Source organism: Prunus avium, chromosome 4 (assembly GCF_965620075.1).
Source record: "Prunus avium chromosome 4, drPruAviu1.hap1.1, whole genome shotgun sequence".
NCBI lineage: Eukaryota > Viridiplantae > Streptophyta > Magnoliopsida > Rosales > Rosaceae > Prunus > Prunus avium.
The window spans coordinates 32,390,391-32,414,393 of NC_142287.1; the positions used below are offsets into that span (position 1 = coordinate 32,390,391).

Genomic DNA, 24,003 nt, shown 5'->3' on the forward strand with positions numbered 1-24,003 from the left:
AAAAATAAATATAAGAAAGAAAAGATTTTGGTAATGATGATCAACAATTGAATATAAGAATGATGCAATAATTACGGTGGTGATGCCATATATTCCACTGGTAAGTCCAAAAGTGAACAGCTTTGGATCTCAACAACAGCAACAACATATTTTCCAAGCTTTGTAAAACATTATTATTGCATTTATCAGATTTTAAAATAAATAAAGGAAAGAAATGAGAAAGGCTTCAAAAGAAAGAAATGTGAATGGCTTCAAAAGAAAGAAATGATTGTTCAATAAACATTATCAACCTACAACACCAGTTTAATCCCTATTTTGCCCCCACCATTCCACCCAACAGCTTGCTTACCAAACTTATATAGTACAATAAGCCAAATTTATATATTACAACAATCAAAATTGCATCATTTGCAGATTTCAATACTAGCTAGCTGGTACATGTTCTCAAAAATGGCAATTCTCCCAAAGAGGAGAACAAATTTGGGAAAGGTTGCGCGGTAATCACCTCACTTTCGGAACCTGCCTGGCTTCAATATCCTTAAGTCTAAGGGTTACAGCTCTCTTGTGAGCCTCTAGTCCCTCAACTTCAGCCATGGTTGCCACATACGGGCCAAGCTTTTGCAAACCTTCCTCAGTCAAAGACTGCACTGTCATGTATTTAAGAAAGGAGTCCAAAGACACACCACCATACATCCTCGCATAGCCATATGTTGGGAGGACATGGTTTGTCCCACTCGCATAATCTCCCACACTCTCTGGTGTCCACTGCCCTAAGAATACAGAACCTGCAGGGGAAAAATATCAAAGTTCAGATATCTAATCATCTTATTTCAACCGACTGGAAGAAAAAAGTGTGATGCATGCAAAATGCACAGGTAAATAACAAATTAGTGATAAATGGCATGACACTCAAATAGACCTACGTTCGCAATCATCACCAAAGTTAGCAGGAAAAGGAAAAGGAAAATGAAAGAAAGAAAATGACAACAGTGTCAAGTAACAGTATAAGAGAACTATACCTGCATTCTCAATGAAACTCTCCCATTTTTCTGCATCCTTGACATTGATGATCAGATGCTCGGGTGCATATAAGTTTGAAAAATAGACTGCCTGAAACAGCCACAATCATGTCTAGTTTCAGAATCACGCAGACCTTCTCAAACAACATACAAGTAAACAAAAATTAAAGCATGTACGCTTGCACATTCTAACATAATTTTCTTCATAAAAATACGAAAAGAAACCCTTTCCTCATTGTGATTCCAATGATGTTTTCGTGATAGACACATCATATTAGGATGCAAGGACAAACCTCAACCATATCACGAGCAAACACTGTGAAACTGTGGCTCAGTGCTTTTGAGGCAAACTCTCCCCTTGGTAGGCTTTGGCACTGTTTGCTGATTTCCTCCTCTATAGCTTTAAAATCCACACCATCCCCAGCAATTACAAGAACAACTTGACTATCAGGGCCATGCTCAGCCTGAAATTGCATTAGTTACTCATACATCAGGTTGGCCACAAGCATTCCCAAATACTATATCAAGCATTTAGATTTCATATAATGCACTAAAATTTCTGCAACAAATAACAAATGTGCCTTATTATACTAAAATTCATATATTCTATAGTAAAAGCTAGATATCTTATTATAGGGGAAAACTAAATACAGAGTACTCTTACTTGAAGCAGTTCAGTAAACTGAAGTTGATTAATATTCCAAACAGTAAAGGTGCAAAATTGTATTTACTTCAAGCAAAGACATCTGAATCACAAGTACCTAATATGATTATGTTTCAATTCTAAATGTGGAATCTAACCGGCAGGAATATTGGAATTGGTTTTAATATAAACAATTAAACGAGACCTGTCATATTGTAACACTTCAGGCAGGATACACTTAATACCATTGGATTTTACCATTACGTCACAGCAGAAAAAATGAACCATAACAGAACAGCCTGAACCTTTCATTATGAAAGTGATCAATCACAACTTAAAGAAGCATTGCAGAACAAGTAAGTACCTGAGAAAGCAAATCTGCAGCTATATGAACAGGGCTGGCATGTTTGTCAGCAATGACCAAAACTTCTGAAGGGCCTGCAGGCATGTCAATTGAAACCATGGCTTCGCTGTTCTGTTAAGAAAATTAGAATGGCGGGTAGGAAGTCAAATCAAGATGGTAAAAACAATGAATCTCCCATAACTCCCATTTTTCAACTTCAACAAAAGTTATGAAACAACTTCTAATAGTAAATATGCGTACCTGGAGAATCATTTTTGCAGCAGTGACATATTGATTTCCAGGGCCAAAAATTTTTTCAACCTGCAAATTATTTGAAAACAAAATTAGATACAGAAAATTCTTTTATGAAATTTGAAAGAAAAATTACACATATTAGCTAAGCTAACTTTGGTCCTCTATTTTTATTCAAAAGAAATCATGCTCAGGGGTTCAGAACCCGAGTTAAAAACTTAGCACAAATATCTGCATAAGTTACGAAAATCATAATAACAAGATAATGGGAAACTAACACCTTTGGGCAAGATTTGGTACCCCAAGCCATAGCAGCTATTGCCTGCAAAGCAAAATATATTGTCAGATTGCTGAATGTAATGAAGTATATAAGAATACTTTCGGTGTTTATAAACCTGAGCACCACCCGCTTTAAGGATGTGAGTTACACCAGCCTTCTTTGCACAATATAGTACTTCCTGAAGGGCAAAACAAAAATGATCAGCTCTCATTTAGGAATCCCCTCATAATGCATTCCGTCCAAAGTAAAGAATGCCTGGCACATACCTTGCATATGGTGCCATCCTGACTTGGGGGAGTTGCAAGAACAACAGTTTTACACCCAGCAATCTGTGCAGGCTGGTACACATGATAAAGCAGAAGTCCATCAAATCATTGCGACTTAATAATCGATAACCATGATAAAGACCACAGAGAAACTTTTATAACAAATATGATCAACTTACAACTGAAAGCATCAGAGCTGTTGAAGGTAAAACTGCAGTTCCTCCTGGAACATAAACACCCACAGAACCGATGCTTCTCGCCACCCGTTTACATTTGACACCCTAAGAGGTTAAAGATACGTAAAGGCTCTGTGTATATAGGAAGAAGCAAGCTACAATATGGGCTTACCTTCATGTTCTCAACACTTTTCTCAGCTGATTTCTGAGCAAAATGAAATGCATATATGTTGTCATATGCCACGTCAAATGCTTCTCTAACAGCTGCATCAAGCTGCATGAGGAAGATATCAGAATTGAAAACATAAATAAATATCTTGTATCTAGAAATCATGTCTAAATAGCAATACCTCTGGATCTGGAAGCTCAGAAACTTCTACGACAATGTTATCCAGTTCTACTTTGTCAAACCTTGCAGTATATCTGTGTGAGAAAAATAAACAAAATTTAAAAAAAAAATTACTTTATTAGTAAAATTGCTGCGATAATAAATAAATAATCAAATAAGTACATACTCCTTGATTGCAGCATCGCCTCTTTTGCGAACATCATCAACTATTGGGTTGACCTAACCAAGTATAGCTACTATAATTCATGAGCTACTTCATTTATGAATATAAATACCCAAAAAAATGTCAGGTTTTCAAAGAACAGTCCGGATTTGGGAACAAAAGAAAGGCTCACCGTGCTAAAAATGGAAGAAAAATCAATTCGAGGACGAGCTTTCAGGCTTTCAACCTCCGGTGGAGATAGTTCAGACAACCTGTAAGACTTCATTGAGCAAGTTGTTCCCTTACAAGCAAACCCTAAGCCAACAGTCAACTTTAGAATATCAGGCAAAAGAAGTACAAATAAGAAATAGCATTACATTTCTGGGTCAGGAAACAGATTCCAAAGCTTACTCACCTCACAGGAGTTAACTTGTATACATAAGCATCTATCATCTACCGCATAACTTGCATATATGGACAGACAAGCAGCATTTATACATAAATTTACCTTTTAATTATAAAAACGTCTTTTATTGGGTACGTTTGCACACTTTATTTGCACAAACGTAAATAAAGATGAGTCAACTAACATAAATCTAAAACTCATTAGCTTTACACATCTGAATAACTTTATAGAGGATTCGTATTTTTCAATCCAACTGTTGACCATATCCTAATCATGCCAACGATTTCACCAAATTTCAAGTCAATCCGATACTGACAAGCAACGTACTAACTTAATGTATAGTACAGATGAAAAGGTTAAAGATACCAAACGGACTTACAATTCAAACATGTATACGAAAAATACCAACTTGATACAATACAGATGGAATGCTTAGATATATTCAATTGACTTGAAATTTAACATATATGGTGAAAACAATTGAATTATATTCGATGGTTAGCAGAAACTGAGTAAAATTCACTCTTTCAATTGAGCATTATATTTTGATACCACAATCAAAAACATGAACCAATGAATTCATGAAATCGAGCAAATGGTGGCCTCATACCTCGTCGAAGAAAAAGATTTGTAGTTTTCGGCGCAGCGATTAGAGGATGATATTGTCGTTTGATAAAACAATGACTGCTGCTGCGATTAAAACAAAGAATCTGACTGTCCATCACCGCCTTCAATCAGACCAACTCAATTAATATTAAACATGCACAAAAAGAAAAAGAAAAACATTCTTTGTCTATTGTTTGGCTGGCGAGAGACGGTAGAGAAAAATTGACCACTCTGAATTGCGCACGGGATTGCGAAGGAAAGGTAGGACAAGTTAAGATTACCTGCAAAGTGGAAAGTAAACGCGACGGCGGTGACTGACTGGAAGCGTATGGGTAGCTACTGCTTTCACTAGCTAAGCAGAGAGTGTGCGCTTGGGTGTTCGGCCTCTGTTGTCCAGTTGTGGGCTGGAAGTGGTAAAACCAAACCCCGTTCAACGGCCCAAACTTTCCCTCACCTGGTTTGATTACGAATTTAACCCAAAGCCGAAGCGAAATTACCCTCTGTGTCTGTGGCAATAAAAAAGTGTACAAACGTAATTTTTAGGTGTTACAAATAGTTTTGTAGTTCTTTTCTTTAATTTGATAAAAGAATTATTTATTTTTTTTAAATGGGTCAAATACGGAAAATTACCCAAATGATGGGTGTATTTTTAAATTCATACACGAACTATCAATCATTCGTATGTCTAAATCCGACCAACAAAGTAACCGGAGGAGTTTAGATTTTTATTTTTTTTTCATTAAAAAAAAGAGATATTTAGTCAAATACCCAATCTTAGCACTAAAACTATAAATAAACTCTACATTATTTAATTTATATAAACAAGCCCAAAAATTGACATTTGTCATTATTGAATTGAATTTTGATTATTAAATTACTTTGATGTCCTATTGAGTGTTTTGGGCTTTTTTATATGTTTTGGGGTTGGGTTTGTTTTGAGAAATCAATGTCAGTTTTGTAATTTAAAAGAAGTTAAAAGTCTTTTTGTTATGTTGTAAATGGGCTTTGGGTGTGTTTCTAAAGTCCATTTCATATAGGGTATTTTTATAATTTAGACTCTTATATTGAGTGTAATAGTGAACCTCCCTAAAAAAAAGGAGTAACTGAAGGAGCAACAAGTTATTGATTCATTCCTATAAGGCTTCCTAAGCAAAAACTAATAGTTGTACAACTTTGTATCAAAAACCCTTTTTACAATATACAAATGAATATGTGAGAGATATACAAACAAAGCTTGAAGCAACAATGACACACTGAGATGGAAAGAAGACTGAATCATACAGAGATACTATATAATACTGTATATCAATTGGCATAAACAAACAATGCATTTTTTTTTCTATGGGGACATTTGTTCTCTGTCTGTAACTGATTCAAAGCTCATGGACTGTCTTGAAATTCAGTTATATCCTGGAAACTCTGCAACCTTTTTCTCCTACTGAAACTCGAATTCTTTCCATAAATAGAACCCTTCCCATTTGCCTCCACAGAGTCAGAGCCTTCAAAATTCAAAGCCTCATTTGGAACTGGTGATGAACTGATGTAATCTACTGACTCTCGCTCCTGCTGCTGACCAAAGCACAAAGAACGGCGCACGGTAGAATTCCTTGATGAAGCAGCATTTCCAGATACATATTCATCTACAAGATCAGTGGATTGAAGCTTTTGGCCCAAACTTTTCATTTGACTTTGTAGACAAGGACTTTCAGGGGTTATGTTGCAATTCAGGTTCTCATTGTTAAACCCATCTTCAGTATTCCAACTATCAAAATACTCAGTTCTTCCATTCAGCAATTCTTGTTCTTCTTCTTCAACCATATCTGCCCAACTTTTCTTACCCTTACTGTACTTTGAAAAATCAGGGGCTGGCTTTTGATTTTCTGCTATGGGTTGATGGACATCATCTACTTTACCGGAAGTGCAGTCTTCCACAAAAGTATTCCTCCATTCCATGCTGCCTAAAACAGTTGTATCAGAACTCTGATTCTGACCTCCATCAGTGGAAATTTCTAGTGCTTTTGCATCTTCACCTACCATTTGTGGTTCTGCAAATTTCTTCATACCACCATTTTCCCAACTGGTCCTTCTCCAGTCTCCATTCACAGTATTCTGGGAAGAATTAACCACCACAGCTTCATCTTTCAGTTGGAAACAGCCATCATTTGCCCGAGAAGTACACTTCCAATTTCCACTTGATATAGGTTGCAAAACAGATCGTACTGCTGCATCTTTTTGGGGCCTCCTCCTCAAATCTCTGCTAATTGGTGAAGACATACTAGATACTGAGTTTTGAAATGCCACTTCTGACTTTCCAGTTGTTGAAGCTAGCAAATCTTCATTGAGACTTCGAACAACATGTGCTCGCATGTTTTCTGTTCTTGAACATGGCTCAAATGAAAGTTTTTTATTTGAACTGCCAACACCACGTCCCCATATTTCCCTAGTCTGATGTCCATCATTAAATCCCCGTGAAGATCTTCTTGGTTGTGTAAATAGAACTTCTCGATTCCATATATCAGGAGCTGGAGAAAAGTATGTTTTTGAATATGGAGTTGTTTCTGTTCCAACTATACCACCCTGATTTTCCTTCATTCTGCTGGAAAAACTAGACCTGCCCTCACATGAGTTTTTGAAATAACAATCTTTCTTCCACTTATTAACGGATACAGTCTCTTCTTCATGTCCATCTGCCCACCTTCTAGAGATCATGCATCCAGAAACATAATGCTGACCTTCGTTTGTCAAGCTATTAACTTGTTTCGAGTTTCTGTTGATGGGTGATATAGGAGATCTTGAAATTTCTTTGCAGCAGTTTTCATCCAGTTGAATTGGTCTTAAAACTGATTTTGCCTCTAGTTCAGTCAGCATCTGAATTGCACGCTCAAAGGACTTAGCATAAGATTCATCCATTGGTTTATTTCCAGCTGAAGCTCTTACAACTTGAAGCAGAGATTTTGCTTCTGCAAGTCTGTTCATGTGCATCAAGGAGATTGCTAAATTGCACTGCTTGTTCTTATCCAGCTCCAATGACAGAGATTTCCTGAGATTTTTATGTAATAAATCATATATATATAAAAAGAAAATATGGTTTCACATGTAGGAATATAGAGCAGGATGCAATAAAACTTACATGTAATATTCTTCGGCAGTTTTGTAATTACCTTGCTGCAAGTAAGCCCAGGCCAAGTTTCCTAGTATTCTGCATTGATAAAGGACCTAAGTCATCTAATTATGCAGAAATTTGTGGTAAAATTAGTAAGAAGAATGAGAAAGCTGTGATATTCACCTTGATCTCTCTTGTTCAACAGTAATTTGAACCTTTTTCCCCTGAGATCTTGCGGTCTTTGTCCTCCTTCCACCAAAAGCTATACCTTCGTCAATGTGTTTCAATTTGGATTGAAGCATTTCAATCTCTTCTTCAATCCTCCCCGCCCTCTGCAAAACCAGTAAATGTAAATACAAACTGAGCAATGCATAAACACACACACATATCTCCTATAGTGACGGAGTTAAAGCAGCATTTAAAAGTGCTAATGAAATATAAGTAACTTGTTGAAGAAATGGAGGTGCTTTTACCTTGTACAGTTCAACTAACACATTGTTAAGAGATTCCTGAGAGTCATACGGGCAGAGATGACGAAAAGATTTGATTGCTTCAATTGCCTCCTCCGATCGATTCAATTGTTTCATCACAATTGCCATGTCTTTCAAGGCACTATCAACTCGATCCCCCGCATTTATAGCAGCCCAAAAGAGGGATATGGCTTTGCTTGGATCCTTTTCTATCAACTGCATTTCAAGAAATGAAAAGTGATAAAATACATATAACAGTGAAAAAAAAAGGAACCACAATCATGCTTTAACCAAAAAAAATTCAAATGGTTAAGTTTTAAAGATCAACTCTAGTAACTTTTATCAGAACTCCAAAGTGTGATCACTAAATCTTATACATGCTTTGAGTTATACATTTACCCAATACTTCCCAGCCAATGTAAACAGTGATTTCACAGGACAACCAGTCAACTCAGCTTGTATTAACAAGAACAAACTCAGCCCATTTACTCACACAAGAACAAAACTTCATAATTCATTTCCCTTTTCCTTGTCTTAACAAATTCCCCAAAACAAATGAGTCCAAGATAATCTGCATTAATGTAATCAACAGAATTGGTAATAAGTTCTTGCTTTCCAAAAAAAATAAATTGAGTCAGCTTAAGATACAAATCCCAAAACATACAGACCAATTAACAACAAAGGAGGACAGTGGCTAATCTTGAAAAAGAAGAACCAAACGAACACTGAATGCCAAATTACTAGAATCAAATTTACCCATAAAAATTCAAACTTGCTTACCTGAACTTGTTTGGCTCTGACGTACGGAGAATCGCCAACAGGCACTTTATGCATGACATGAAAAAGATCGCCTCCGTCTGAAGGCGACACTCTCTTTCTCTCCGACATTGGCACCATCGGAGGGTTTGGCGGCCCTGACTTCCATGTCGGAGGCGGCGTCGAGAAGCCTCTGGTGTGCAAACTCTTGTCTCTGGTCCACATTGCCTACTTTGAGAGAAAATCTATAAAATTACTCAGAGAAAGTCAATTTTCTCGAGAAAATCTTGAGACCCTTTTCTTGAATCTCCAAGAAAGTGTTTTTAGTATTAGGAAAAATGTTCAGACTCGTTTCTTGATCGAGCGAGAAAGCGTCTTCTTGTAGAGGCAAGGAAAACCAGTAGTTTTTCCTGCCGGGAGATTGTTTATATTATTATGGGTTTTCTGGGAATTGGTGAGAAAGTGGGAGAAATCACAGAGAAAGTGAAAGAAAAAGTAGAAAGGTGAGCGAAGGTGAATGAGAGAAAGTGGACGCAAAAAGGAAAAAGAAAAATAGCCGTTTATTTATAATTACTAGCCGTTGGGATTAGGGACGCATTCGCACGTGTGTTTGGCACGTATCGTTTTTGTTTTTGGGTTTTTGCAGCTTTGGTTGATATAATAAGAAGCTGATCGATGAAAACAAAAACAGAGAAAAATATTTCATGAAAAGTCATGGTTTTACAAGTATTTATTTAATGGATCATATAAATATATATAATAAAAAACCAAAAACAGTATAAATTTGTTTTAAACAAAAGTGAAATGCTATCTTTTTCTTTTTTCTTCTCATCCCGCAACATAGATAGTATGATGATGGTAGTCATCTATACTTTATACGCCACCATTAAAGATCATCTATATAAAAAAACATGACAAATTTGAAAATTGTTAAATCATCTAATTGTTTTTAAATAAATAAACTAGCCCATTATATTGATTAAACACTCAAATTATAGCAATCAAATCAATATTTTGAGATGGGAAAGAGAAGTAATGACATTAATCGGACCGTGTTGTGTCAGGCCTTATTTAATTGGGTCAAATTTGTGCTATGCTCTAGTCAGCTCGGTCCATTTGACACCTTTAAAAAACGTGAATCTAATGTGAAGTTGCCATAAAACAACTCATATACATATGTTGGAGTTTTGTATATTGAATTTGGTTTGTGTTTTTATTATAGAGAAATGTGATAGATTGCATTCATAATTCAGGAGTAAAGGTCATCAGCCACAATGATCAATACAAATAACCACACATATGGTTTATACAAATACTGAAGCACAATAACCACAAATGATTAATCCAAATACAGAAGCACAATAACCACAAAGGGTTAATTCAAATACAATGTGCAAAAAAATAAAAACATACACCGTCAACATCAAGCGCACAAAGTATACATCCACTCATAGCCACAAGCCTGGAAAAACCAGGCAAAGGCCTCAGCATACACACACACACAAAAAGCCAATCTGGCACCATACTGTACCCAAGATAGCCAAGCAACCAACAACCTCAACCCCAAAATCTAGCCAAAAGCTGATAAAAGCCCTAGGGAGGATAAGGGTTGAGGGAATGAGAGGGAAAAGGAGGAGAGGGGGGAAGGTCTGGGAGTGGAGGAGGGGAAGGAAAGGGAGTAGTAGAGGGATGGAGGCCACCAACCCCAAAGGGGAGAGGCTACTGAAACTTTTCTCACCTTGGTTTGATTGCTAGGTTCTTTCCATCTTTGGTTGTTTATTGCGGATAAGCAAATACCCCTTCATTGCTATTATGTTTAAAATTTGGGAGATTCACTATTATACCCAATATAAGAGCCCAAATTATTATTATTATTTTTTATATATAAAAAAACCTTATATGAAGTGGACTTTAGAAACACACCCAAAGCCCATTTACAACATAACAAAAATGCTTTTAACTTCTTTTAAATTACAAAACTGCCATTGATTTCTTAAAACAAACCCAACCTCAAAACCTCATAAAAAAAGCCCAAAACACTCAATAGGGCATCAAAGTAATTTAATAATCAAAATTAAATTCAATAGGGTCAACTATCATTTTTTGGGGTTTTTTTGGGTTTGCTTATAGAAATTAAATGGTGTAGGGGTTATTTATAGTTTTAGTGCTAAGAATGGGTATATGACTAAATATCTCTTAAACTTTTAGGCACATCTTTTGATAATAAGTAATATGTAAGGAGCTTGTAGCTCTCTTGGTTAAGAACCTCTACACCTAAGGTCCTAGTTCGATTCTCCTCTTCCTCAATATCATGCCTATGTATATTATATTATCGTTACAACATGCAAACACACTCACAACAAAATTATATCGTTAACCATCGAACATCACAAATATATATACTTGATAGAGCGATGTTTTATACTACTCTAATGTATAGGAAGAGTGATCAAACTCGGATAAAGAGGCTGAGTACTGTCTTGGCCAACACTTCTTGTTGATAAAAAATGTCAACTTTTATGACCTCAACCTCAGCCACCACCCCAAACTCTTTGACCCCAATAGCCTCAGCTGCCTCAGTTATTTGCATCACATACTTCTCTATCATCGGCCCGACACGCTCACACACGCGCTGGTTGATACTCAAACTTGCGAGGACATTGCGAACAAAGAGCTGGCTCAGTGTGGGCGACGCTATGACGCGGGGAAGCACAATCAGGAACTTTGTGGTTGACAATGGAGAGACCACGTCATCGAGCAAAGTGTGGGAGCAGGACGCGACGTCAGTTTGGTAAATTAGGAGTTTGAATTGGAGCCTCTGCCTCGTGCGGATTTCAAGAGTGGAGCGCGCGCAAGGAGGTGCAGCTACACCTCCCCTCGCCGGAAAAAGCTCTGGAGTCGCCGGATGTTGCCCCTTTGCAAGTGCCCACCAACTGTTTGAGCAAATGACTGAGTGACCTTCCTTTCTCTTCTTTGCTCTGCGCGCTGCGCGCAGCTCTCTTCTTTTAAAAAAAATCCTGGCCAAAACGATGCGTTTTGGACCAAGCCAAATATTAAAAATGAAAAATGAAAAAGAAAAAGAAACAGGAAGAAGAAACCTTACCTTCCACGCAAAGGTGTCTTGAAAGAAGACTTTAATTTGATTTTAATTACCGAAAAAAAGAAGCCTGGCTTGGGCGTGGCGTTGAAGGGGAGTAGGCTCTTGCTGATGCAGCAGACCTATCCCTCTCCACCAAGTTGCAAGTTCGACTTCGAATGGTTTTTTTTTTCTGTTGTTTTTTCTCCTGGGTTTTTTCCTTCTGTTTTTTTTAAAAATATGTCTTTCATTATTATTATTATTATTATTATTTTCTGATTTGTTTGTTTAATTGATAATTTGATTTGTATTTTGATTAGATTAATTGATAATTTGATATGAATTTTGGTATACTAATTGTGTAAATTGGCTAAATTGGCATGGATTTTGTTCATATTAATTGATATAGACATAGTCAATTAGTCATAGTATTGGTTGTCTATTTTTATTTTTTACTTTTTAGTTTTTAGCCTTTTAAATATTGCACCTCCCCTAAAAAATTCCTGGATCCGCCGCTGGTGATGAGTTTTGGTTCTTGAACGGGGACGTGCAAAGACGGTAGCTCAACTTCAACACCATTGAATTGATGACCAATTAATAGTTTCTTGAAGCTTTAATTTACTCAAACAGAGGGGGATCAATATTCAAAGGTAATATTGGTTGTGAAGTTGAATAAGAGAGCAGAGCTTTGCCATATATAGAATGTCCAAGCCCTAAACCTAGTTATGTTTTAGCTTGGAAATCAAGTAACTACTTGGAAGATTAAATAATCCTATTTCAATTAGGAAATTAAGCCAACCATGTTTAATTATTTCATTGCATGACCAATTGTTTTTTTGATTAATCAATGTGGTGTGAGTGGGCGAATTTGACCGTTGATACATGCTTGTTTATGAATCGATCATGTGAGCTCACAACGAGTTATATGATCGGATTAATATGATTAGTCATTCAATATAGAGTTGAATCTGCTGAATGTTGTGCATTATTTGTAAACTTATCTTGTATCCTAATCCTAATACATTTAGATTTCCTTGTAATCTAAGAATTTTTGCGTATCTAAGTCAGATTAGGAAAGTCTTAGATTTCCTAGTAATTTTAGGATTCTTGCGTATCAAGTAAGATAAGGAAAGTCTTGTATATGTTACTTGTTTAATGAAAGATATTGACTAAAAAGTTACAGGCAACTTGAGCTAAAAGTTACAGTCGATTATTAATTTAACTTGTCAATTGTTTCATCATGTAAATACATGATTTAGTTAATGTGAAAATAAGTAACTAGCTAGAAAATTTGAAATAATCATATTCCAATTAGGAAACCCCGGATTCCGAAAATAAATGTCGAATTTCGATGCCTTTTAGTACAAATAGAAAACCACTCACACAAGCTGATATATGGTTTGGTTAGTCAAATTATTGTGAAACTGAAAATTCCCATGTAAGCAAATGACATCTTCCACAAGGGCCACTCAAATATGTATCAAGATTGAGACAAAAATTACAATGTGTTCCCCCTTTAACAAAGAAATTCCAATGAAAAGCATCAGATTTTCATGGAGATTTTAATACACGCTTCTACAGTCTACTTCTACAAATTCAGCTCACAAGATGCAAATCACAAAGCATAAACAGAGGGATGATATGAAATATGAGAAACTGTTTTCCAGGGAAAACATCTAAAATTTTGCCTGAAGACTGCTAATTACGGTTTTGTCCACCTGGAAGGACTTGGCCAGAATATCATCTGAGATTGAAGGATTGGCTCCAAAAACAGCATTGGCAATGGTGTTGACTCCAGGGTTTTGGCTGCTCAAAGAAGAGAGTGAAACGGCATTTCCTTTTCCCACATTCTGCTGGAAGTGAACTAGCCCAACAGGGAACACAAACACATCACCCGTGTAAAGGACCTTTGAGATTAGCTTGTTGTCAGGGTTTGAGGTCACAAAGCCAACATAGAGGCTGCCTTCTAGGACGGTCAAAATCTCGGTGGCACGGGGATGAGTGTGGGGAGGGATAACACCCCATTGCGCATAGTCAATGCGAGCCAGAGAGATGCCGAGTGTGTTGAGTCCTGGAATTTGAACCACATTGACTGGGGTGACTACTCCACCAACAGGGTTTGAGGTGTTGCCTGGGATGTGAAGTCCACTGAAGAAGAAATGATCAGCCTGTGCTAGCTTGGAGTCCAAGCAAGGTAGCCCATTCACTCTGGTCACTGTGATGCACAAATTTAATTGACAAGACAAACACACAAAGTTAGTCTTTGGACGATTAAGTATAGGAAGAAGAAGAAGGATACATATTTTCAAAATGCAAACTAAATAAATCGAAAATTTTGAATTTTCAACACCAACCTGAGCTAGTAGTGTCAGCAACACAGAAATCTTGCAAAGGACTAGGCTCAAAAGCAATGACCAGAGCACATGTCATAGCTAGGAAAGTAGTCAACAGAAGAATTCGGTTTGCCATGTTAATTTTTCAGCTTTTTCTATGAGATTATCAAGTTAGTTATATATTGCAAATGAAAATTTGAGAGAGAGAGAGAGAGATGTGAAGCAATTGATGTATGAACTTGCTAATTTATAGAGAAGCAAGAACCGGTTGATGGTTCTGAATGAAGAACAAGCAAGCATATAAAAGAAAATGCCGCCGGCCTTGCTTTACAGACAGTGGAAAAGTATTGAAAGTTCTGGTAAAGCCAAATGTTAACAAGGAGGCACATCCATTAAATCCAAAAAAATTTCAAAGATATAATCCTTTCTTAATTTTTTATTCCTTGTGTGAATGTGATGTGAATTTAGAATTTAGAATTTCTTCATGCATATATATGTTAAACGTATCAAGCCAAAGCATCTTGCTAAAAATACATCTGGGTATAATTTATTTGACTTGGCTTCAAAGAAGGATGTGAAGAATTTGTAATAATATTAAAAATCAATAGCTAAACCGGGAAAGTTAAGAAGATGCACAAGCAGCTTATAGAAAATCTGAAGCACCTTTTTGTTTTCTTTTTGTTTGCGCACCTTGCTCCGGCTGGGGCTGATATGGTCAGAATTATCAGTTATATTGCCTTATTTTTTTGTCCACTTGCAAGACCAAGTCAATGGGAGAAGGATGATTGTTAATGTAACTGAGGCATTAACATTATCTTAGCCTGAGGCATAGAGGAACTGGCTACATCTGCATATGTAAGGTTTAAAACATGTTTTTTTCCCTTCTTATCTTTTCCGTGTAGATATGAGAATACGCAAATACATTCTGCACCTACACAGCCATGCATGATCATATAAGAAAAATTCTCTCATGCAACTCTGTAAGCCTAACAGGCCACAGACAACAAAAAAATAAGTCATAACGTTGCATAACATTGATTTGTCAGAGAGCATATCTAAGACCTATTACCTATTTCTGAGAATAGATTTGCTCAATGCCATTAATCCACGGTGAGCATCACCGCCACATTATGTGTTAGTGGATGAGTTTGATTTAACTTACCAACTCATCAAACGGCACATAACGCGCTGGTAATCTGTTCTCCTTAATCCCTATTGCTAGTAGTGCTATTACATTCCCATATAACTATGTCATAATGTTCCAAATCTGCAAGTTGGAAGACCATCTCCCTGAGGTAAGGATCCCCCCCTTCAAAACCTGGTTTTAAGTCAGACAGATCCACCGAATCCAGTTCTAAGTCAAAATAAAACATTGTTTCATGGGCTCTGAAAATGCTGCACGAGTGTCTCAGTTTGTCAGAGCAGATCTTGAGCTATCGTTGCTGCTCCATTCCCATATAACTTTGTAAGGATGTTCCATATCTGAAACCTCCGGAAGAACATCTTCCTGACGTACAGGTCCCCTTCTAAAGACAGCAATCTGGGAAGCAAAACCTGGTTCTGTATCACCAGATCCCCCAACGCCACTGAACTCAACACTGTAATTGTGCCTCATGGCCAATTCAGTTGCCCAGCAATTGAACTGTTCTCTTGTCCACTCGAACTTGTGGTCATGGTTACGAAATTTACATGATTGTGCTTGATTTTTGTCTTCAGGATCATCTTCTTGGCTTGACAAATTGGATTTCTGGAGTATCACATTGTATTCATAATTTGGAGTGGAGACAATAAGAACCCTTGGACGAAATAAACTCAGTACCACGTTGCCAAACTCAGATGCTTGATCTTCCTCCATATGCTCTATGACCTATGATTTTCCAATCAGAGTAAGCAACAATAAAAACCAATTACTAAAGAACAGGGACATCATACTTGATTTCAGTGCAAACAGGAATATTTACAGGAGGCATAATCTGGTAGCAGTGATGAACATTAATGGCAAGCCAGTGTTTATGTGTGCAATTCAAAGGCTACTGGCCAGTTTGCAGTTACCCAACATAACCAAATATCAGTGGTTCATTGACATTGACAAGCATTATGTAGCATGTAGAATACTAGTCTTCAAGGGGGAAAAGATGAGAACAGATAAAAACTTGTATAGTCAAATTCAACTGGTAAGACTATAAAAGAGAAAGAAACCTTAGACAAATTGGCATACATGAAAAGATAAATTGAAAGGTAAATAGTATGGACTGAGTATGAGACTTAAATATATATAAAGTAAAATAAATCAAAGAGTTTGGTGTCACTTTGTTTTTCTCTTTTAAGTAAAAAATAAATAACAATCTTCTTCGTAAAGCCAGGTCTTAAAGAAAAGAAGAAAAAAAAGGGTAAGAGGTTACCTCTAAGCAAGTACCAATATCAAATCCACTCAATCGTGAATCAAAAGCTGTAATTGAACCGTCATACAGAACTGCAGAATTTATGGCTGACATACTGGCATCTAATTTGGAATGAAGTATCTGCAATGTTAAACAGAAAATTTAGATTCTTGTCTAAGACAAGTGGTTAACTAAACAAACTTTATGGAAGAAACAAACAAAGAACAACATCTCAAATCAGCATACTCAGTACATAATATTTTGTTTCTTGTACCCATTATGACCATGCAAACAGGTCCCAAACAAAGGATCCTTTATAATAAAGTAAAACCACTATTAATGTTCGTGACCATAACTTAGAATATTACTTTTAACAAAGTGAATCACAAGTCTACCAGGAAGGTAAGATGTCACACTGATTCCCTCAATGTTTTGGCTACACCGAAGCTTTCTGGTGACAAATTCCCTACCTAGCAACTACCTATCAGTATTGGTCCTGACACACTCATCATATTATTTCTTCCATAAATGCTTACATGCAAAATTCAAAGTTCTATAATGGTTCAGACCTTTGCCGCACGGGTAAGACTCTTCTGTGAAATGTCAACACCAGCAATTTTTTCCAGAGAAGTTGGATAGTTTAATAAAGAATCCAACAAACTACCAGAGCCACATCCAAAGTCAACCTGCAACGATTACAAAGGGTATGAAACTGACTCTATCACGTATGACTACCAGAGTATTATTTATTTTATTTTTTTCAGCTTGATAACAAGTTTAAAGTCAGAAGATTTTAAAAACTAATTTACCAAAGTAGTGGCGCAAGATTCTTTGATGCTTTGCACCGCATATTCGACACGCTGTTTTGAAAGTGGAGGGCTGAAAAGAGCCTGCTCCATTCTATCCTCCAGAGGTTCTGTTACCCTCAACAAAGTTATAGTGTACTCCAAGAAGCAGGTCTCTGAAGAACAGTAACACCCAAAAGAAATGAATCACCGGTAAGATCTCAGTACAAACAGTTTTTAAAAGAAATATAACAAGAAGAACAACATAGGTTCAGTTATTGATGAATATCAATAACCAAGTGTTTTTTTTTTCAAAAATAGTTATCATTGCATGTCCAAATTGTCCAAGTGAAATCCTTTTTGACAGCCTGAATGAAATGTCATGCATCTAATTGTTTCTGAGAAACTCACTTGAAGACAACAAGGAAAGCATCCTAGCAGAATCATCAGCTGCAGCTAAAATCAACTCTTGATGGGGCAAATCTACACTGAAAAAAGCAGACTGACCAACAGTCATTTGCATGATAACTGGCTCAAGATGTGGAATCACTGCTCCAGATGCTATCTCAAACTCAAAGTCATCACTACTCTCCAGAAGTTCTTTCATATGTTCGCCTTCAGTCACCAAAGATACGGAATAACTTATAGATGATAAGGATCCATTAGATGGAGTAACACCAGAATCTGGTCCTTCTATATTTAGAGAACGAAATTCATGTCCAGGCAGAGCATATGACACATTCACAGAGTTGGAACATACTGATTTTCCTTCTTCAGTTTCATTACGCCTAACATTATGAATATGTTGGCACAGCATAAATACTTTAATAAAGTTTTGGGGATCAAATCTAATGTTAAGGTCATCAGCAGAAGCATTTAGTCTCTCTGAAGGCACAGTTGGATCTCGAAAATATGCATTTAACCATAACAGAACTTTCAAAGAAACATTCTGGATGGAATCGCTCTGTTTCTTAAAAGAATCTTTCGGTGAGCACTCTAAAATAAAATCCTGAAATTTAGAAACTATTTTCACTTCACATCTAAAGCTACCTCCGGATTCAACCGAGTCCTTTACGCCAGCAGCAACAACACAGCCATTTGCATATTGTGCCTCTTTCACAGGCAAGTCTGTCACCTTTAACTTCTTGTGTGATTTTGGTGACTCGGATGATTCTTCTAGAGTGCTTTGAGTAGAGAAGATGGGTTCAAGCCGGTGCTGACGGCAGAATGTACAGAGCATCTCCCTTGGAAAGTAACCCTTCCATTTTGCATTGGTAGTAAATGCCAAAGGTAACTCAGCTGCAAGTATTGCCCCTCTGGACAACTTGTAAATTCCACCTGGTGTCTTGCCAATGACCATCCTGTAGACTAAGATTTAAGTATGATTGAATAATGCAATGTTGTACACTTTATTAATGAATGATGCAGCATGAAAAAGGGAGTAAGGTTCCTCTTTTCTTTGTAACTTTTCAGGAATAGTTAACATTATTTTAAAAAAGTACTAAAAACACCTAAGAAGTGGATCTTTTCTTCCTTAATAGAAATCCCAAATCCCATATGTTACTGAAGTGTGTCAGAATTCTGACACAATCAAGCACTGACAGCAGAAGAATCCTTAAAAGAATTAGGGAAATTAAATTTGTGGAGAAGTCTTTTAAACAGAATATGAAGGTGAACAATCAATATAGGATAAGTCAGACAAGACCTGTGATATGATTGCAGGGTTACATCTTCATAGAAAAGGTCTTTGGACCTCCATGTGTATCCAATGGATGCTAAAATAGCGTCACCATATATATCTTGGCCAGACAAGTAACTTGCTCTTGCATTCAAAGATCCTTCAGAGTTACAAGCTTCTTTGGCATTTAGAAGATCTGAAGACATATCCAACAGATATTGCTTGGGAGCAGCAAAGTACAGTCTTGTCTCGGAGGAAGCCTTACCTATAGGCCTGTCAAAGAATTTGTACCACACATTAAGCACAGAAGGTTACAGATTCAACAAACTGTCGTCCCAGATTTGTCCCCATTATCCCTTCCACATACCTTGAGATCAGAACGTCAGAAGCTTTCAATAACCCAAGTTGTTTTGTAATAACGTCCAGGAAATATCCAGAAGATGAGACATTAAGGATTACTCTTTCAACAGTCTTCTCTAGTGAAGATGGTACATTTATGGCTTCAATTGAAAAGGTTTTTGTGGAACCTAACTGCTGGATAGATGATGAGTCCACTGTTTCAGGAGCGTATGGATTTCGCCTCCTAAACCAGAGCTCTTCCTCAGAAGTAGAAATAAGTTCAGATAATCTAGCAGCAGCCCTCACAACATACGGTATAACCAAGAAAGGATTGGACTCCACCTTAGGATCAAGGGATTTACACATATTACAAAGTGTTGCATCAAAGATGGCAACGACAGAAGCAGGAATCTGACCAGAAAGATCACCTTCTCTCTGCAAAGCTGCTCTGAAATGACCACTCAGCGGATGAAGAGTTGAAAGGAACTATAAAAGTGAAACATACGAGAAAAGGTCAAAGTGATAACTAAAAAATTTCAACGCATCAATAATCTCATAAAACTTATAAAGCAATCAAGGTCAAGAAAAGTATATCAGCTAATTCACCCTCTTTTTCACATAACCACAGCAAACTGTGACATTGACAACAAAAGCAAAATTACAAGTAGAGAAGAAAGTGAGAGAGAGAGAGAGAGAGAGAGAGAGAGAGAGAGGTAAAGAAGAATTTGACAGAGTAAACACAAAATATTAAGCATGTGTTACAACCGAGTGATTTAGGGACAAAGTTTTAAAATAGAAAAATGCTATTGCATACATATTGGACCACGACCAGGATACAATAAGCAGTAAGTGCTTCCTTCAAGTTATCAAAATTCAAATAATAACAGGAATGCTAGGTCAAAGAACAAGTTAATAGAATCTTGTCCAATTAACTGCAATTAGACAATCAATATAGAAATTAAGAAAGATGGTCATCATATACCTTTTTATCAAATTAAATGTAAACATTTAGTTATGTGGCAGAGCATAATTTTAACTGTTTACCAACCTCGTCTGAAAATAAAAAACTGACACGATCAACTAAAACATCCCATGCTTCCGGCAGAGAAGGGCTTTTTGTTGTGGGATTAATGCCTAGCTGCAGCAAACAAATTAACATTACTAACCATATTGATAAAGTAAGAAAAGAAAAAACACTTAGTCTTCGAAGCAAAACTTTGATAATGTCAATTCATTGAAACATGTTAAACCCTACATATATTAACATTTTGAGGATGTAGAACATGAAAAGCAGTTGCATCCTAATTATGGTAACAAAATTCAAATATAACTAAAACTTTTATTTTCCATATCTGGCCAAAGACAAATCTCAGCGCAAGAGCCTAATTAGCTGCCAAAGCAGGACAACTGCTCATGCCTCATCATACATGAAAACATATATATGCAATTGACAAACAATCATATTGAATATAGACAAATCAAATGTCCAGATTAAGATGGATGATGTCCAAGCAACAACCATAAGAAGATTAGACAGATCAATGTCGAAATCTTAATTCTAATTATAACTGTTGAACATTGAACAGAATTTCCATGCCTTTATGGAAAATCACCATTCATGGATGTGACAATACCTGCGACTACAGCTGGGTAGTCAACCAAATACTAGATTATAGAAAAGAAAACAAACCAACCTTTTCTATGGCCAATTCAGCAGCAGATTGCTCAGCATCCTTCTTCTTTTTAAAAATTCCAGATACAACCGTAACTTCTGGAAGCTGCAAGGTACAGCGATAAAGGCAAGGGCCCTTCTGCATAATGGCCAACCCTGGACATCCATTTTGAGTAGACTCATGCACTTCCTCTACTTTATAGCAGGCTGAGCTACCAAATCTTTTGTGTACAATAGCCTTAGGTGTAAATGTAGTCATTCGTGCTGTTACAGTTGGGGCTCCTTCAGTAACTATCAGTATCCACGAGGTCTTCAACTATAAGTTATTAAAAACACGTTTGATTGGATGCCCTGTATGCAATAAAAACATCAAGGTTACAACTCAGTAGGACATTTTAGTAATATTTTATAGGTAGAAACTGATACATAGGTTAGTGAGTCAGGCACATGCACGTGTAGATGAAATAGAGTGACTAAAATTGTTAATTTGCCATTTTGTAACCACAACCACACTGGGGTAAATACTTGTCATTTGGGAAAATAGTTTTAAATTTTTTTGATTAACCTTAGTGATCTCTGTCTTCCCTAGATAGAAAAAGAAAAAATAAATCCACGGTTAAGAAATACAAGGGAGAAGCAAGTTATAAGAGAGGACTATGACCACTGTTGTAAGAGAGGAATGAATAAGCTCCAACTTATGAGCACAAATACTAATAACAGACATGACAGCAAGAACAACAAAATCACATTGCATCATAACAATAATTGGTGTTAGGACCATGAAGTTCATATAATACCCACATTTTTTTTTGGTAACAAACAAAATAATTTTATCACCTTATCATAAAAACATGCACGAAGACAGTGAACAAGTGTGCACTGAAGTTAGAGGAAAAAACCTTTTATATCCTGCTACCAAACAGCTAATAATATATGCGATTGCATTGCAAAACAGCTAAAATGGACAAATCTTATTGGAATGAAAACCAATGGTTTCCAGACTTTGGAGGAACCTATAGCCCATAATTCTTAACACAAGACACTGTAATGATCCCTAAGAAAATAAAACACACCCTTCAATCGATGCCCATATAACCTCAACTCAGTATGCACTATCTAGCTCTTGCTTATCAGTCTTAAACAACCATCCTAACTATTTTAGTTTGAACAAGAAAGCAAAGAAAGAAAAGAGAAAACCCTTTGGATGAGTTCAACCCAAGTGATAAGTAGCCAAAAACAAATGGACAGATTAATTACAAGTCAATACATTTGAGTGAGCTTAAAAATGTTAATGCTGTCATTGTGAGTGATCAACGTATCAAAACCGAAAACTTGACATTGAAAACAAACAAAATACATACAGATAATCTTTGAATTCAAGAAAAAGAAAAGGCAAAATAATTTCCGTCCTACATAATAAATCTGCCGAAAATAAGAAAGCAGTTCCTTTATTCTTTTGTTGTGTACCTCAACTTGGACAGTAACCTATCCAAGGGTAGCGAGTAAAACTTCCAAATAACAAAACAATAAGCCACCTTTTGTTCACCAAAGTTAAAATTCTCTTCATAATATCCAGTCGCTTGGTGATCATATAAGAAAGATCAGAAATTCAAGATTCTACATATGAATAATAAAAAAATTAAATAGCTTTCAGCTAACCAATATGACAAAGCAATGCGCAAAGCAATTGGAACAAAAACTGAGCAAGTAAAGTTATGGGTTTTAAGGCAAAAGACTAACCAAGCAAATAAAACAGAAAATTAGCACAGAAAAGTTAGGAAACAGCTGGAATTCGTTCAAAAATTGAAGATAGAAAAGCAAGCCAAACCCAGAAAATCAATGGAATATTTATGAAAAAGGCAACAAAAGATGAACAAAGCAATGGTAGGCGAGAGAGGGCAAGATATGATCAAAGGAAGGAGCAAAGGCCGTACCTTTCTACATTGACATCGGCAATGGCGGATAGAGAGACAGAGATCAAAGAGAGCGAGAGAGAGTGTATATGTGCGCGCGCGCGAGAGAGTGAGAGGCTTTTGGGGTTCTACAGTGTGTTGTACTATAACCAAGAGTTTAGTGTGTTGGGGTTTTTTGGGTTGGTAGAAACGGTATATAGAGAGAAAGGAGGGAAAGGTTTCGGAGGAAGAATATCAACATGAAACTTGTACATGCCTATATGGGGGCCTCACAGGGTCATCTTCTTCTGGTCTGTCTCAGCTTCCTTGCTAAGGAGGATGCCTTCTTCTTTCAGTCATATTGAACCTTTTTTTGTGTGTGGCTTTGGTGGATGTTATTTCAATTTACTTAATTTCAGTTATGTTTTTTCATTTTTCGTAATGCGATAGTTTAAACTATACTAATTTATAAGAAGAAGTTTTGAATTTATTTGTAAGGGAACTGTTACGTCTTTTTAGTCAATTAGCATAATTCAAGTCTGTATTCTTTTTTTTTCTTCTTATAAATAGAAAAAGAAGAGAGATTTTCTCACACACATTACCAATGTGTCATGAGATTCGAACTTGAGAAAATTTATCTACACGTCAATGCCTTTTTTCCTAAGGTAGACCTGATTGGCCATAATCCAAGTCTTTGTGTCGTATAATTTTGAAGGTCCAAAAACGAAAGACCCGCTTCCCCTGGCCTATTGTATAAACCCATTTCCATAAACACACTTACCCATTCTCTTTGAGCTCTCTGGTGCCTTTGTATTTTTCGTCGACTTCTTATGCCCACAAGGGTTTTTCAATGCCAAGTCCAAATTAGGTGAATCACGTAAATACTCGTGTTATTTGTGTGAATTCTGTTTTTACAATATTTATCTCGTTGATCCAATTTTATATGTCAACACAAAATTTGTGGTACAAAAGACTTGATCCAATACGACATTTGTATTTTCAAAGTGGGAAACAAGAATCTTCTTTTTTCTTTTCG

The 24,003-nt window shown here is 36.6% G+C and overlaps 4 protein-coding genes across 5 annotated transcripts; all 4 read right to left on the minus strand.

Moving 5' to 3' along the window:
- Positions 1-225: 225 nt before the first annotated feature.
- HDH (histidinol dehydrogenase) lies at positions 226-4,921 on the minus strand. Of its 2 annotated transcripts, none has more exons than XM_021960543.2 (15): positions 4,764-4,921; positions 4,487-4,604; positions 3,664-3,785; positions 3,495-3,547; positions 3,330-3,402; positions 3,152-3,253; positions 2,983-3,084; positions 2,804-2,875; positions 2,653-2,715; positions 2,538-2,579; positions 2,267-2,326; positions 2,027-2,137; positions 1,313-1,483; positions 1,020-1,110; positions 226-785 (listed from the first exon to the last, which is right to left on the minus strand). In XM_021960543.2, exons 2-15 carry the CDS (start codon positions 4,596-4,598, stop codon positions 502-504), a joined length of 1,458 nt encoding a protein of 485 aa, XP_021816235.2. In that variant the 5' UTR covers positions 4,599-4,604; positions 4,764-4,921; the 3' UTR covers positions 226-501. The 2 variants fall into 2 exon arrangements, with proteins under 2 accessions (XP_021816235.2, XP_021816236.1); XM_021960544.2 differs by having other exon boundaries at positions 4,487-4,566; positions 4,764-4,899.
- Positions 4,922-5,605: 684 nt separating this feature from the next.
- Positions 5,606-9,324, minus strand: LOC110758635 (uncharacterized). Its single transcript, XM_021960542.2, has 5 exons — positions 8,836-9,324; positions 8,059-8,271; positions 7,769-7,917; positions 7,613-7,681; positions 5,606-7,522 (listed from the first exon to the last, which is right to left on the minus strand). The coding sequence occupies exons 1-5, from the start codon at positions 9,034-9,036 to the stop codon at positions 5,863-5,865; spliced, it is 2,292 nt and encodes a 763-aa protein (XP_021816234.2). The 5' UTR covers positions 9,037-9,324; the 3' UTR covers positions 5,606-5,862.
- A 3,970-nt stretch (positions 9,325-13,294) lies between these two features.
- Positions 13,295-14,488, minus strand: LOC110758634 (putative germin-like protein 2-3). The gene is made up of 2 exons (XM_021960541.2): positions 14,242-14,488; positions 13,295-14,102 (listed from the first exon to the last, which is right to left on the minus strand). The coding sequence occupies exons 1-2, from the start codon at positions 14,354-14,356 to the stop codon at positions 13,564-13,566; spliced, it is 654 nt and encodes a 217-aa protein (XP_021816233.2). The 5' UTR covers positions 14,357-14,488; the 3' UTR covers positions 13,295-13,563.
- Positions 14,489-15,166: 678 nt separating this feature from the next.
- Positions 15,167-23,353, minus strand: LOC110758633 (small RNA 2'-O-methyltransferase-like). Its single transcript, XM_021960540.2, has 10 exons — positions 23,010-23,353; positions 21,098-21,426; positions 20,452-20,541; positions 19,432-19,889; positions 19,092-19,337; positions 17,798-18,747; positions 17,411-17,562; positions 17,171-17,287; positions 16,623-16,742; positions 15,167-16,087 (listed from the first exon to the last, which is right to left on the minus strand). Exons 2-10 carry the CDS (start codon positions 21,332-21,334, stop codon positions 15,629-15,631), a joined length of 2,829 nt encoding a protein of 942 aa, XP_021816232.2. The 5' UTR covers positions 21,335-21,426; positions 23,010-23,353; the 3' UTR covers positions 15,167-15,628.
- Between the last annotated feature and the right edge of the window lie 650 nt (positions 23,354-24,003).